The sequence below is a fragment of the Branchiostoma belcheri genome, unplaced genomic scaffold, assembly GCF_001625305.1.
Source record: "Branchiostoma belcheri isolate BF01 breed outbred unplaced genomic scaffold, Haploidv18h27 scaffold288, whole genome shotgun sequence".
NCBI classification, from domain to species: Eukaryota; Metazoa; Chordata; class Leptocardii; order Amphioxiformes; family Branchiostomatidae; genus Branchiostoma; species Branchiostoma belcheri.
Window position 1 is genome coordinate 65,269 of NW_017803896.1, and position 13,424 is coordinate 78,692.

General features: G+C 42.0%; 2 protein-coding genes across 2 annotated transcripts in view; both read left to right on the plus strand.

Moving 5' to 3' along the window:
* The first annotated feature begins 739 nt into the window (after window positions 1-739).
* LOC109472871 lies at window positions 740-10,083 on the plus strand. The gene is made up of 9 exons (XM_019772736.1): window positions 740-785; window positions 1,354-1,599; window positions 1,770-1,905; window positions 1,999-2,089; window positions 2,443-4,928; window positions 5,089-5,147; window positions 5,559-5,591; window positions 5,878-5,914; window positions 10,067-10,083. Exons 1-9 carry the CDS (start codon window positions 741-743, stop codon window positions 10,081-10,083), a joined length of 3,150 nt encoding a protein of 1,049 aa, XP_019628295.1. The 5' UTR covers window position 740.
* A 15-nt stretch (window positions 10,084-10,098) lies between these two features.
* The window catches only part of LOC109472877 (collagen alpha-4(VI) chain-like), a 20,333-nt gene continuing 17,007 nt past the window's right edge, over window positions 10,099-13,424 (plus strand). The window contains exons 1-2 of the mRNA XM_019772742.1: window positions 10,099-10,173; window positions 12,708-12,793. Coding sequence (XP_019628301.1) covers window positions 12,721-12,793 — 73 coding nt within the window. The 5' untranslated portion in view covers window positions 10,099-10,173; window positions 12,708-12,720. The remainder of the gene's footprint in view (window positions 10,174-12,707; window positions 12,794-13,424) is intronic.

The window sequence follows — 13,424 nt, forward strand, 5'->3', positions numbered from 1 at the left end:
GATTGGTGTTTTTCTAGTTTTTTTCTTAGTTGGTTTTTAGCATGGAAGCAGCGATTCTATTTGAGGGTGGTAATTTCTTTCTTGGCATAAGATTTTTAGTTGTGATGTGGTCGTGCCTTGATATGTCAAAATTGTTTTATGGTATTTATGATAAGGCAATTGTATAACTTTTTTTGCGGTACTTTTCCATGTTTCGCATCCAAATGGTTGTAGGTAGAACAATGGATTAAAAGAATTCATGTTTATCGTATTTGCTACATGCTGGTTGCTTTACAGCTGTGCATTATGTTCTGGGTTTTCAAGCTACAATTCAAATTAAGGTAAATAAAAGTATTTTAACTTAAAGAATTAAATCGGAATAGTGAACACTAAAGTCTAAGCATTTGGTGTCAAGCTACCATTATGCTGAAGTCATTTAGTTTTCGTATTAGTGCACAGGAGCCAAAAATGTAATTTTTTTGTCTGAAAATAGCCAAAAGCCCTATTATACACAATTTTAAAGTGGTGTATGACACAGGTGTGAATGGCATTCTTTGGACATGTGTCATCGGAGCCCGTTTGGGGGCTACACCCCATACTGGTACCGGTGAAATTGTGACCTTTAACCATATAGAACTGTAGGTTTAATTTGTCGCAGGAACCTGTAAGCCCAGGAATAATATGTATTTCCTGCCAAACTGATCATTTGTCTAATGATGAATCAAACAAATTTAAATGTGTTTTGACAGGTAAGAAAAACAATGGAAGAACAGGCTACGGAGCAACCAACGCAGCCTGTTGTGCAGGTATGGCATTTTATAGAAATGTAGAAAACAAACAGTGTCGAAGCTCAGACTAAATAATCTTCTTCTGGTCACTGCAATGTTGTTGTAGTCTTATGATGAGTAGGGGGCATGTGCGATAATCATGGCGATATCACATAATCATTGACGTTGTACGATCGCAAGCCGAGGGTATTCTTGGAATAGTCGTGAATGTGCCGTGCAAAATTCAGCTGTTTTGTTACCAAAAGGTTGTATTAGATCCTTATCGGCGATTGGTTCTGTCACAGCCTGCTTAAAAATTGTGCGATGACCTTCGACGAATGTGATGGCACCGTAATGGTGACATTGATCATTGCAGCGAACGGATGAGATTATTTAAAAGAGGAACAAGAGTACTGAAGAACCTGATAAAATCATGCAGGTACGGTCAACCAGATGAATGCAATTCGTCCTAAAAGGTTGACAGTATTTCAAGAAATTTAACACGACGTAACTGTCATTTCGGACAATAAACTGCATTTGCACGACAATATATCAACCCTTTTTGTTTTTTACATTTGTTCTACTGCTACCAAAAATCATGTTTCAGGAAGCACAACAGCGCGACTGGATGACTGTCGTATCTGAATCTGAACGTGAAGGCTGGCTGACCACCTGCAGCATGTGTGGGACCAAGGATGACGCCATTGTCACCCCGTCGATGACAATGACGTCGGATGGCCTAATGACATACGACGTTGAATCAGCTGAGGGTGACGTCACGCATGTCGTCTGCAAACCTAAGCCGTACTCGGATAAAGAAACATACGCGAGGTTGGACGCGCACGCCGTAAACGTGAGTTGGCATTTTAATTTTGAGTGTCACCATAGCATACATGTAGCACCCAGCCAATGACAGTTTACTTAAAGAAAATATCTATAGCAAAGTTGATCAAAGAGGTGAAAGGTAAACTTTTGCTCAATAATATTTGACAAACAATGGCTGGTTATTGTCCTTTCAAATAGGCAAACCAGTCTCTGAATCGTGACTTCCAAGCATTGATGGCGTATCTACTGCAACCTGCCAAGACCGACCTGGAGAAGGCACGAGTCCTGTTTCGCTGGATCACGGCACAGAGTCTGGTCAAAATGGAGTTCAAGGGTATGATATAGCTTCTAGACAATAGAACAGAGATTTTTCACGTAAGAATACAAATTACTATCCAATCATAACTACCTCCGTGTATGTCAACAGATATACCAGAGAAGGAAACACCGGAGTGGTATTTAAGAGAGATCAAAATGGACAGGCTGTCACAAGACTCACTTCTGGCTAAGATGTGCAGGTACTCATTGTTGAATACATTTCTCACAATGTTTTAGAGCAGCAAATCACACTTCCACGATCTTTTAGAGCAAGAAATAGACATTTTCATAGACACTAATAAAACACGAATAGATACACATATATATTTTCATGAGAACAATTATCATTCCCAAACATATATAACAAATATAACATCAAATAGTTGATAGACATGGGCGTCTGATTTAGCTGTCATATTTCAAACACAAGCGCCTCGTGGTGGAGGTGTTAATTGTGAAACGTTGAAGTGTTGCACAGATACATAACCACATACTTAATTTACTCCACCTAATGTCAGAGATTTGAATTATTCCCTCCATTGCGTTCCTTTAGATTGGCGGGCCTACAACACCAGATAGTCCGCGGTTATGCAAAAGCGGTAAAATGTTACCCCGGAACGAAGTTGGTGGGTTCAGAAGGTAGAGGATTCTGGCTGAGGGTCCTCATCAACGGTTGCTGGGGCCTCATAGATGCAGGATGGGGATCACATCACGTCAAAGACGACCTGGAGAAGAGCGCAAAGGAGTTAGATCAGGTGTACGCATTTAACGAGTTTTACTTCTTACCCAACCCGCGGCACTTCCTCAGCGCACATCTCCCAGATGACGACAGACATCAATTCCTTTCAACTCTTGCTCCCTTCGATGACTTCGAGCCACATGTCCAGTGCTGGCCACACTTCTTTGTTCATCACCTGAAAATATTGAGTCATCATCACGGGTTGGTTCCTACCGAGAATGGCAAGGCGGTGATCTACATCGGCTTCAAACCAGAAGACTACAGCACCATCAAGTTTTCTTCTCATTTACAGACCAAGAATTCGCAGTCCACGTGGAAGAATATCAAACTTGACCGATTCATTCAACAAGACAGAAAGAAAGACGCAGTGGTCTTTGCAGTCAAGCCTCCAGAGAATGGAAGATATCTGTTTGATATCTTCGTCGGCATGGAAGGAAACAAAATGCATTATGCCTGCAGATACGCGATAGAATGTGATGACGCCATACCGGAAAGTGAAAACGCGCCACTTCCAGAGTGGCAAGGCACATGGGGACCGGGCAACACCATTCTAAACAAAGGCCTCATTCCGATATCGCATCCATGTCCTCGTGTCGAGTGCCCTGGGGGTCAAGCGGCCATCCAGTTCAGCTTGCCTGAACAGCTGGAGTTCGTCACAACCCTGTTCGAAACAACCATTGAAGAGAAACACTTGGAGCGGTACGTCGCCCACGAGGTCGTAGATGGAGTGGCCAGGATCAACGTCATCAATCCGTTAACAGGCAACTTAGGATTGGCGATATACGCAAAGCGTCAAGAAGACGAATGGGATAAGTGCCAGCATCTCTGCACATATCTAGTGTCCACAGACAGTCCTATTGACGAAGTACCCTTCCCAAGTGTTGCCAATGGCAGGTTTGGACCTTGCCTCCCTCACTTTTCACAGATGGGTCTGTCCACAAGGAGCCACGCTAGCGCATTCATCGAGTGTGACGATGGTGAGCTACACATTAGGATGGCCACCAACAGAATGCTCAGTGTATCGCAGCACCTGATATGGGAGGCGCTTGAAGAAGAAGTCAACATGGACAACTACTGTTACAGTGAGGTCCGAGACGGCGAGGTGTATTTCTGGCTCCATCTTCCGAAGATAGGCAAATACAAACTGACCTTGTATGCGGAAGAGGCTAGTAGCCACAAGGGCACCCTGAGAAACGTGTACAACTACTGTATCAACTGCACGGGAACAAAGGAGCAGGTTAAGCCATTTCCACCAATTCAAGGAAATCGTTGGGGAAGACTGTTTCCTAAGTGTTCAGAGCTCGGCTTGACACCAACAAGTCACCCGGCAGGTTTCGTCGATGCAGAGGAAGAACTCGAGGTTGTACTTGATTCCACAAAGCAGTTGGAGTTTGTCCATAAGCTAAAGCGCTGGACAGCAGAAGGAGAGGACGAAGACCTGGCTGTGTTTTGCTGTCACAAGGTACTCAACAAGGGAAAGACAACGTCAGTGCTTGTACGGTTCCCTCAAGAAGGATTTTACGTCCTACAACTATACGCCAAAGAAACGGAGAAAGTCTACGCCTACAGTAACGTGGTGAATTACTTGATTTCTTGCAAGAAGTCAGCAGCAGGCTGTGTGGGATTTCCAGATATGTGTAACAAAAGATGGGGACCGCTATATCCCCACTTTTCTTCCATGGGTTTGAGCCTTGCAAGTCACACAGATCCAATGATTTACTCAAGAACCGGAGCGCTGCAGATTTCTCTCAACAGGTCCAAACCACTTCAGTTCCTGGTCCGACTGTACCACTGTGAGAACGGCAAGCAGACCGACCTCCCAAACAATGTCTTCATCCATGACGACCGTGGCGAAGAGGGGAAGATGACGGCCAGCGTTCTTATGCCACACACTGGTGACTACAATCTGCAAATATTTGTTAAAGAGGCAGAGGACAAGAATTCCTACCTAATGGCGATGAGCTATCTCATACACTGCTCAAACGCAGTGCAGGGCTCCCCCGAGTTTCCAAAGTCGTTTTCGAACTGGGGACCGGGTTGTCAATTGTATGAGCCGCAGAGGAAGATCCTACCGGTTGGAAAAGAAACGCATTTCAAGGTCACAATCCCAGATGTCGGTGATGTTGCTGTAATATCACCAGATGATAACTGGTCACACCTGACGAAACAAAAGGATGATACATGGGACGGCGACGTTACAATCCCTGGAGAAGACTTCATTGGAAAAGATATAATATTATCCACGAAGGCCAAGGACGACGGGGGAAACAGCTACCAAGCAACTCTGCAGTACTTAGTAGGTAAGCAACGTTGTTCTTTAAACCAAAGTTATATCACAGATTGATTTTGAATCATGTACAAACATCAAACAAAATGACGTAGCTACAAAGATTGTAGAAGTTTTAAAACTTCTCATCAACTAACGAGACCGTTACATTTTCCAATTCCTGTCTTTCACAGGGAAAGATTCGTCTCCTGTGCCTATCACATGGGAAGGCAATGAGGATAGAAATTCGCAGGTAGGATAAGAGATGACCGAACCGTTAAACTATCCAACGGACAGAGAACAAGAGGACTCAAAATATGTAGAGAAGCCAAAGTTTTTTTTAGGATGTTACCTAAAACTAAACAATGCTTCAATTTTGAAGATTTTGTATAACATAGCGTTTCAAATTATTCTTATAGGACGCCATTGGGTCTCAAGAAGCTATCATAATGGTCAACTCTGAGTTCAATTTTGTAATGTCTGAGAAAGAACCTGAAACAAGTTTAATTTGTATATCAATTATTGTTAGATAGATCCAATAAGATTCTATTGTCTCTGTAAATTTCAACAGGTTAGAGAACATGTCTTGTATGTTGCTTCTATTAAATTATTGCTTTGATTTGAAAGAATTTGTATAACACAGGGTTCTAATTTATTCTTACAGCCAGCAGAGCCTAATAATGGAAAAACATCTCCAGTAAGTTCACTTTCTAGATATTTTTTCATGTTATTAATGTAAGGCACATTAATTAAAATAAAATAATTTAACTCTCAGTAAGTGTATTACAATTATATATCTAACTCTAACATTAAAGATGCTGCTCAATACGATGTTACCCAGACATTTCTTTAGTTTTGAAAATCTTGCATCATACAAGAAGTCTAACTAACATGGGTTCGGTATCCAAGATGCTGCTATAACATAATGATTGCTTCAATTTAGAAAAACAAGTTATAAGGCAATGTTTCATTTATTCTTACAGTGCGAGGAGACGAATGCCCCAAGCATCAAACAGGCAGGTTTGAGTTATATATTTATCTTTATGTGATGTGATTATTACCTCCGGGGAAGGAGATATCCTTCCGCGAGGAGGTTTTACTATTGTTCGAAACATTTCTGTCAGCAGCTGTTTCTCGCGATCGGCTGGACGGATTGGTCTGTTGTTCGGTATACGTATTGCTGTTGGGCTGCAGATGATGCAGAACGTTTTTGTTTAATTGCATATGTGTTTATGGGCGTCGAAATAAAAGGTTTTTAAGTGCTCCGGACACCCCCGCCATGCTGAAAATGGAATTTACCATGTTGTTAAGGAATGGGGAGGTTTCAGTTTTGGGTCTTACCATTTAAAAGGGGTCAAACAGAGGGGTGTCTGGTTCCGATAAAAACGTTGGGTGACGGCGCAGCAATGACGGCGCGGGATGACGGCGGGGGTAATGGCGCGGGTGACGCTGAACGCTGGGTGCAAGCCGAGTCAGCGCTAGATCTTCGTGTCGCGGCATTTATTTCCAGAAATACGGCGATACACGTCAATTTATTTCAAGTACGGAGCGTACATTTGTAGCTAGCATGGCAGCAGCCAGCAGAAGCGGTGGGCGGGCGGTATGCAAATCTTGCATGACGTATCCGCGTTACGCGTCTCTGATTGGTTGTTCGCTTCAGCTGAGATCGCCGGGCGGCAACATGAAGGGCGCGGGGACGCGATTTTTCTGTTTGAAAATATGCACTAAACGCTGTTTTCCAGGACTGCATAGCCACATCTAGTGAAAAAGTGCACAATTAATATAAATTTGGGGGGAAATATTTGTTTCTTTGTCGATTTATGGTGTCGATTTATGGAACCCGGAAGTGCAGCCGAGACCAGCGCGCAGCGTAGACCAGCGTGGCAGTTTGACGTGTACGATCAAAACATAAATAAAACTCCCGCTGAAGAAGGGAAATTATCCTGTATGTATGCATTTCAGATCCCAGTGACTATGTTTACGGTGGGAATAATTGTGGATACGCACGATAAGCCTCAGAAATTTTAATATGTCGCAAGTGGGGCATTCTATAGGCTTGCACGGCCAATGTCCGGCACGCTACGCGGCGTACGTACACTGCTGCACATCACAGCCAGCGATTCAGTGTCTTAAAATATTTTTTAACATCAGTATAACAATATTTTTAAGCATATGTGATCAAATTTCTGTAAAAAAAAATTGCACAATTGTAAACATAAAACATGAATAGATCGCTGCTATACTGGGCGTACCATTTCGCGTACATGGCCGGCTGCCCGGCGCAAATACTGTTCCGATTTTTCTCAGTAGAAAACCAGAATAAATCACGCACCCGTAATTTGGCTTCGACCCAGAGCTCCTACTTCAGAGTTGAAACCTCAAAAATAGTAACTTTATTAGAGCATGGAGGTATTATACCTCTATGATTGGAAGAAATATAGTATTGCGACACGTGCATAGAATTTGACAAATGGGGGGGGGGGGTGGCGCTACCTAAAATTCTGCTGCGCTACCTAGTTTTTGCCCTAGGTAGCACACTGTGCTACTTTGCTCAAAAAAGTATTTCGAACACTGCGTTAATCAACAGTCCATACCGAACCAACCGTCAGTAGCCATCAAACCGGCATACAAACATATTACGCACATAACTTTCATACTACACACAAACAAATAACCTAAACCAATAGAAAAAAAAAACCCGGAGGTTTGAAATCTACGATTTCCCTTGTTCTACACTAAAATCAGTGATAAAAAAAGTAATCCTTAAAGTTCCAATCGTGAAATTAGAGATGTCTTTTGCCGAGATGTTACCTAACCTTAAACATTGCTTCAGTTTTGAAGATTTTGTACAACACAATTTAAAGGTCTCAAGTTATTCGTACATTGTGATAAGCAGACAGCTTACAGCAAAGACAGGTTTTTGTTGACAGTTTATTTGTTATTGACCAATGATATTTTTTCTAAGCTTAATATATTGATCTAGTTAAATAAAGTCGTCCATGTTAAACTAATAAAGAAGGGATCTTTTTTTCCCACGATGTTACCCAAACATTGATTTAGTTTTAGAAATCTTGTAAAATACAAGGCTTGAGCTTATTCTTGCAGCCTGAGAAGCCTACTACTGGAGAAGCACCTCCGGTAAGTTGACTTTCTAGATTAATCATTGTTTGATGTCTTAATCTAAACCATATTTAATGAAAGAAAACTCTCAAACAAAAAGGCAGGTTTCAGTTGTAAAATTGAAGATGTCTTTTGCCAAGATGTTACCTAACCTTAAACATTGCTATGATGAATGCCCAAAGCATCAAAAAGGCAGGTTTGAGTTATATATTTATTTTTGTGCGATGTGTGATTATTCTAAATTAAATTCACCGATCCATTAAAAAAGAAATCCTGAAAGTTTCTGAAATTATTCCCTCCCCAAGAACGTTCAACTTTGATATCTTTGGGCTGTTTGTGCGTGGGTTTGTTAATCTCCAAGTATATTATACAGTAGTGGCAAGACATAACCCAATCGGCCTAGTAGAGTCAATTAGCCACCGAATATCCCAAGCAAATACATGTTTTTTGTACTTCACTATAGTCACTATGTTATGTGATATTCATCTTTACTTCCAAGTAGGTCTGAAACTCACAGCAATTAATAACAATTATGAAATCATGCTAATTTCCAACATCAACGGATATCAACAACTCCAACATCATATATAACAACACTTGTGCATGCTTTAAAAAGTTCGTCGCCGACGTTTAAAAAAAAACGATATACTTGTTCCACGATGTTACCCAGACATTGCTTTAGTTTTGGAATCTTGTATGATACATGGTTCGAACTTATTCTTGCAGCCTGCGGAGCCTAACACTGGAAAAGCACCTCCGGTAAGTTGACTTTGTTGATAAATCATTGTCTGACGTATCAATCTATACCATATATAATGAAGGAAAATTGTCTAAGTGAAGTTGAACTAAAAATAAGTTTTTTCACGATGTTGCCCAAAGTCAAAGATTGCTTCAATTTCGGAGATTTTTTAGGCAAATACCGTTTAAGATTAATCGTCTACGTATATCATGCAAAATCCCCGATATTTATATAAGTAGAAGTAACTTGGTACTTGAAGTCCTTTATTCAAAGGGAGTGCTTTTTGACTATGGAGGAATCTATTCTTGTAGAGGCAAAAGTATGAAATATTCTATTCTGGCGTTTGGTGATATTGTAAGGGTAACTTTGGGATATGGATTGCCAATTTCTGAGGGTGTTTGATAGAAAATAATCCATTTTTGGGATGGGGAGAGGTGTGGAGTGAAATGAGCTCCCAAGCAAATGACGGCCGTTCTAGTTCTTTAGTTGGATCTCTATCGACGTATTAATAGTTACATTAACATCCGAATGATATAATTATTACATTAGGGCCACGATGACGCCTTGCATAACGTAAGTACCCATTACTAGTATGTTCAATCCAGTAGTAAGTGTCCCTGCGTCTGTATCGGAAGGTTGGGAGTTCATCCTACGTGCACGATCCAAAAATGGGTTGCATTAGGACGGGGCGTTAAGCCTAGGTGTAATACCCATTGTCGAAAAGAGCTTAAGAAAGTTTCACAGTACAATGAAGCTGTAAATTCTGTACCGTCGACCCTATATATATGTTCATACTATAGGTACCAAATTAGTCTAACTATTCAAACTATTCTACAGTATATTGAAGTTGTGCACTGTTTTTATTCCTTTCATTGCTTACCGAAGTTTAGGAGCATGGTAATTAATTTGGTTTAATGACATAATTTGTGATCAGTTGCATAATGCCTAGAATATTTATACGTTAACTATTCACGGTACTCTAACTTGGACCATATCCCCCCACCCCTTTTTAATGAGACGACGACCATAATCCATTTTTATTAGTAGTACATTCAAATTTCATTGAATTCACAGAACAGTATGTTTAAAAACGTTTTCTGTGTGCCTGTCTTTCAACTCAAATTTGAACGCCATAGATCACCATCATCATCATAGATTATATTCTAAGTATAAAGTTCTGAATTACTTAGTATACAAATGGAATATTGGTAGCTCAATGGTCTCCAACCAGTAGAAAGAGGGCCTTTAAGTTCAGAATTTTTATCATTGTCGTCAGACTTGTATTGATTTGTTGCTTCTCTCCTTCGTTTTAGCCGGAGAGGAAGAATGATCAGATCAAACGCCTCGAGCTGAAACTGAGTGAACTCCGTGAGGAATTGGACTTGAGGAAGCGTTATAACTTGAAGCTGGCACTGGATAAGTAATCACTCTTAATCAGTACCTCTATTCCTTTCATGACTCGTGGCAATACGATTAGGTTAATTTTCGTCCCTTTTCTTTGTCCATATTTTTCAATGGTTGATGATTAGCTTCGCCAGCTAGATAGCTCTTGGGCTAGGAAAAATGACATGAGGTTAGGCCCCCTAGCGGCTTGTTCTGCAACTGCAGGTAAACAAAGGTACCGAAAGTTTGAAGTCGTGGAACTCTTGTTTGTACGATAACTCGAAATTCTGTTGATAGATGCTCATGAAGGCCAAGGTCAAGTTCGAGAATGATCCTAATGGGTGTTACTACAGTGGACTTTTTCGTGTTTGCTGGTTTGTTTGTGATCGGTATCTCTGGATGGTGTAAATGGATCGTAAGGAATAGGCGCGTGCACGTGGAATTAAGGAAAATGAAAGGTCTAGTTCAATAGTGGCCCTATTAGCGATGTACAAGCCGCACGCCTTCAGACGTACACATGTACGACCAGAACTAGCCTAGCTATGCTAACCCATGCACTTCAACAACCCGTATCTAGAACCCACCCCCCTTACGGACCTTCATCCACGCAGGGGTCCAGGTCTTTCAGACCCCGCTGTGGTCACCATCAACAACAGCGTCCTTCAATGTCAGAGTCCATTGACATCTACTTCATTTTAAATGAAAACACTTGAAAGCTGTGAGTCATTGATTAGCTATTGACTTGTACCTTGGTCCCTTAACCCAGGTCAGGGTCGTGGGGGCACTGCATGGTGGAGTGTCTGACCATCTGCCGCCATCCTTCTCGGCTGTGAGCTAGGGTTAGGGTTTCCGAAGGTTTTTTTCCTGTCCATTCTTGGATGTTGTCGGCCCATTTTTTCTTTAAGCTATTGACTTAGTTAACTGTTATTATTTACATCTTTTGTGGCTATTGCTTACTAAAATGTACGGTACTGCTGTAGGGGGGCTTTTTTTGCGTTCTGGAAGTGATACTAAGTATATTAGAAATGTTTGAGTGTTGGATAGTTTTGGGGGCAAAGAAGTGGCGTAAGTTTGGGTTCCTAGCGGCTTTTTTAAAACTGCAGTTCGATGTTTCAATGCTGGAGAACGGGAAGATTGTGTTTCATTGTTTTTTTTTGCAGGTAGATGCCTTAGGTAACGTTTAACACAATGAAGTATATATTATGCAATCAGGGCCTAATCCACATAAGAAATATAAACATATTCCCGGATGCCCATGCATTCTCTGACGACCTTGAAGCCGGGACAACTGGCCTTTGTTAGTCAGGCCGACACTTTCAAAATAGTCACCTGGTTCTATTGAGAAGGATTTGTCTTAGGTAGTGTGTGTGTGTGCGCGCGCGCGAGTGGGGCAGTGAGTGTGTGTGTGTGTGTGTGCGTGTGTGCGTGCGTGTGTGCGCGCGTGAGTGTGTGTGCGTGTGTGTGTGTGCGTGCGTGTGTGTGTGCGCGCGCGAGTGGGGCAGTGCGTGAGTGTGTGCGTGCGTGCGTGTGTGTGCGCGCGCGCGAGTGGGGCAGTGCGTGAGTGAGTGAGTGTGTGTGTGTGTGTGTTTGCGTGTGTGTGTGTTTGTGTGTGTGTGTGTGTGTGCGTGCGTGCGTGCGCGCGCGCGAGTGGGGCAGTGCGTGAGTGTGTGTGTGTGTGTGTGTTTGCGTGTGTGTGTGTGTGTGTGTGTGTGTGTGTGTGTGTGTGTGTGTGTGTTTGCGCGTGTGTGTGTGTGAGATAGATAGAGTCTGCATGTAAACACGATAAACCGAGAAGGCTTACATGGATTGTCTTGAAATTTGGTAGGCGTGTAGGACTTGATGAGGCGTCGAAATGATTAAAGTTGCTTGTGATAGTGACTGTGCAGCGGAACTTCTGGTTTTGATATCTCGTGATCTAGGGTCACGAATTTTGGATTAGGTAGGGTAGATAGCTACTGTACTACTGCACTGTAGAGATGACGAGCTCCGGCTCTTAACAAACATGTCCAAAGTCTTTCAAGGTCTTTCGGTATGTTGGTGGCTTGAGGGATGGTTGACATAACTAGATGGCAAGTGTGCAAATAAGGATCTCATTTGAATAATAAATAAATCAATTCTATATTGTAATTAGTGGCAACTGCCAACAACTTCATACACTTTTCTGCCCTCTGACAGTAGTCAACATGCAAAGAAAGGTAAAAAAAATTCGGAAACCTTCATCGACAAGACAGGGCTCTACTTTTTTGTTAGTCTTTTATTTTTACAGCCCACCCTCAACAGGGAGGGGGGTTACGGGTATAACTCTCACATTTGTAACCAACTTTCTTCCAAATGGTGTTCTTCAAACCCCATCCAGTGTTGATGACATTGGGTGAAAGAAGTTTAATGTCGTATAATACCGAAGTGTACCAATTAGACCAAATGAAATGCGCATTTCCGTAATCAAGCCTGTTACCTAGATATCTGATCTGCCTGACAAAACTCGAGATTCCAGCAGCTCTTCTTCTCTTTAAATAGACGATGTGACGATGTGATATGATATTATATACCCTCTATTGCATTTTATTTCAGAAAGAATCCCAAAATGTCATTTTACGATGGAACAGATTCCAGTGGCAAGGAAAATAAGATAGAGGCTACCGGTGACACGCTTGAAGGTAACCTTTGATGCATGTTGAAATCACCGTTATAACCTTCGCCAAGAAGGTTATGTTTTCAGTAGCGTTTGTGCGTGCGTGTGTGTGTGCGTGTGCGTGCGTGTGTGTGATTTATCAGACCTAGAAATAATTACTCCGTGAAGGAGGTCAGGACCTCCAAACGGAGTGTTGTGATCGGCTGATTTTTCATGTTCGCAGTCAAAACACTGGGTTCTCTTTGTGTAATCGGCACGCAATTTTATACACCGTCTGCGGGCATGCCCGTGTTGATGCACGAATGTGTATTTTTGCCGTTGCTGCTTTCGCGGTCAATGTAATATCGCAGACGCACCCCTACAATTACGAGGCGAATTGGAATGGTCCAGAAAAACGCGTTGTTTGGAATAGCAGTGGGGGGGGGGTAAAAGTTCATGCAGATACGAGGTGGTTTTGATAAGTGGTTCCAGATGTTTTTGCCCATGGTTAAGAGATGCCAAGTTTTTTGGAAGATGTTCGCAGCCAAAACGCATTCTTCCGTACGTCGCATTTCTGTGTAATTTCGCATGTGGTGTTGCATTATGTCCGGGATGATGCACGTCTTTTTATTTTTACCGTAGCTGTTTTGATATTGGAGTAAATGGTTATTTTCGAA

What these genes read in the sequence shown, in the direction of transcription:
- LOC109472871 (XM_019772736.1), top strand. Translation starts at nt 741, where the DNA reads ATGGAAGAACAGGCTACGGAGCAACCAACGCAGCCTGTTGTGCAG. An exon ending in CTTCTGGCTAAGATGTGCAG is followed by an intron (nt 2,090 to 2,442) that starts GTACTCATTGTT and finishes GCGTTCCTTTAG; the next exon opens with ATTGGCGGGCCTACAACACC. An exon ending in ATGAGGATAGAAATTCGCAG is followed by an intron (nt 5,148 to 5,558) that starts GTAGGATAAGAG and finishes TTATTCTTACAG; the next exon opens with CCAGCAGAGCCTAATAATGG.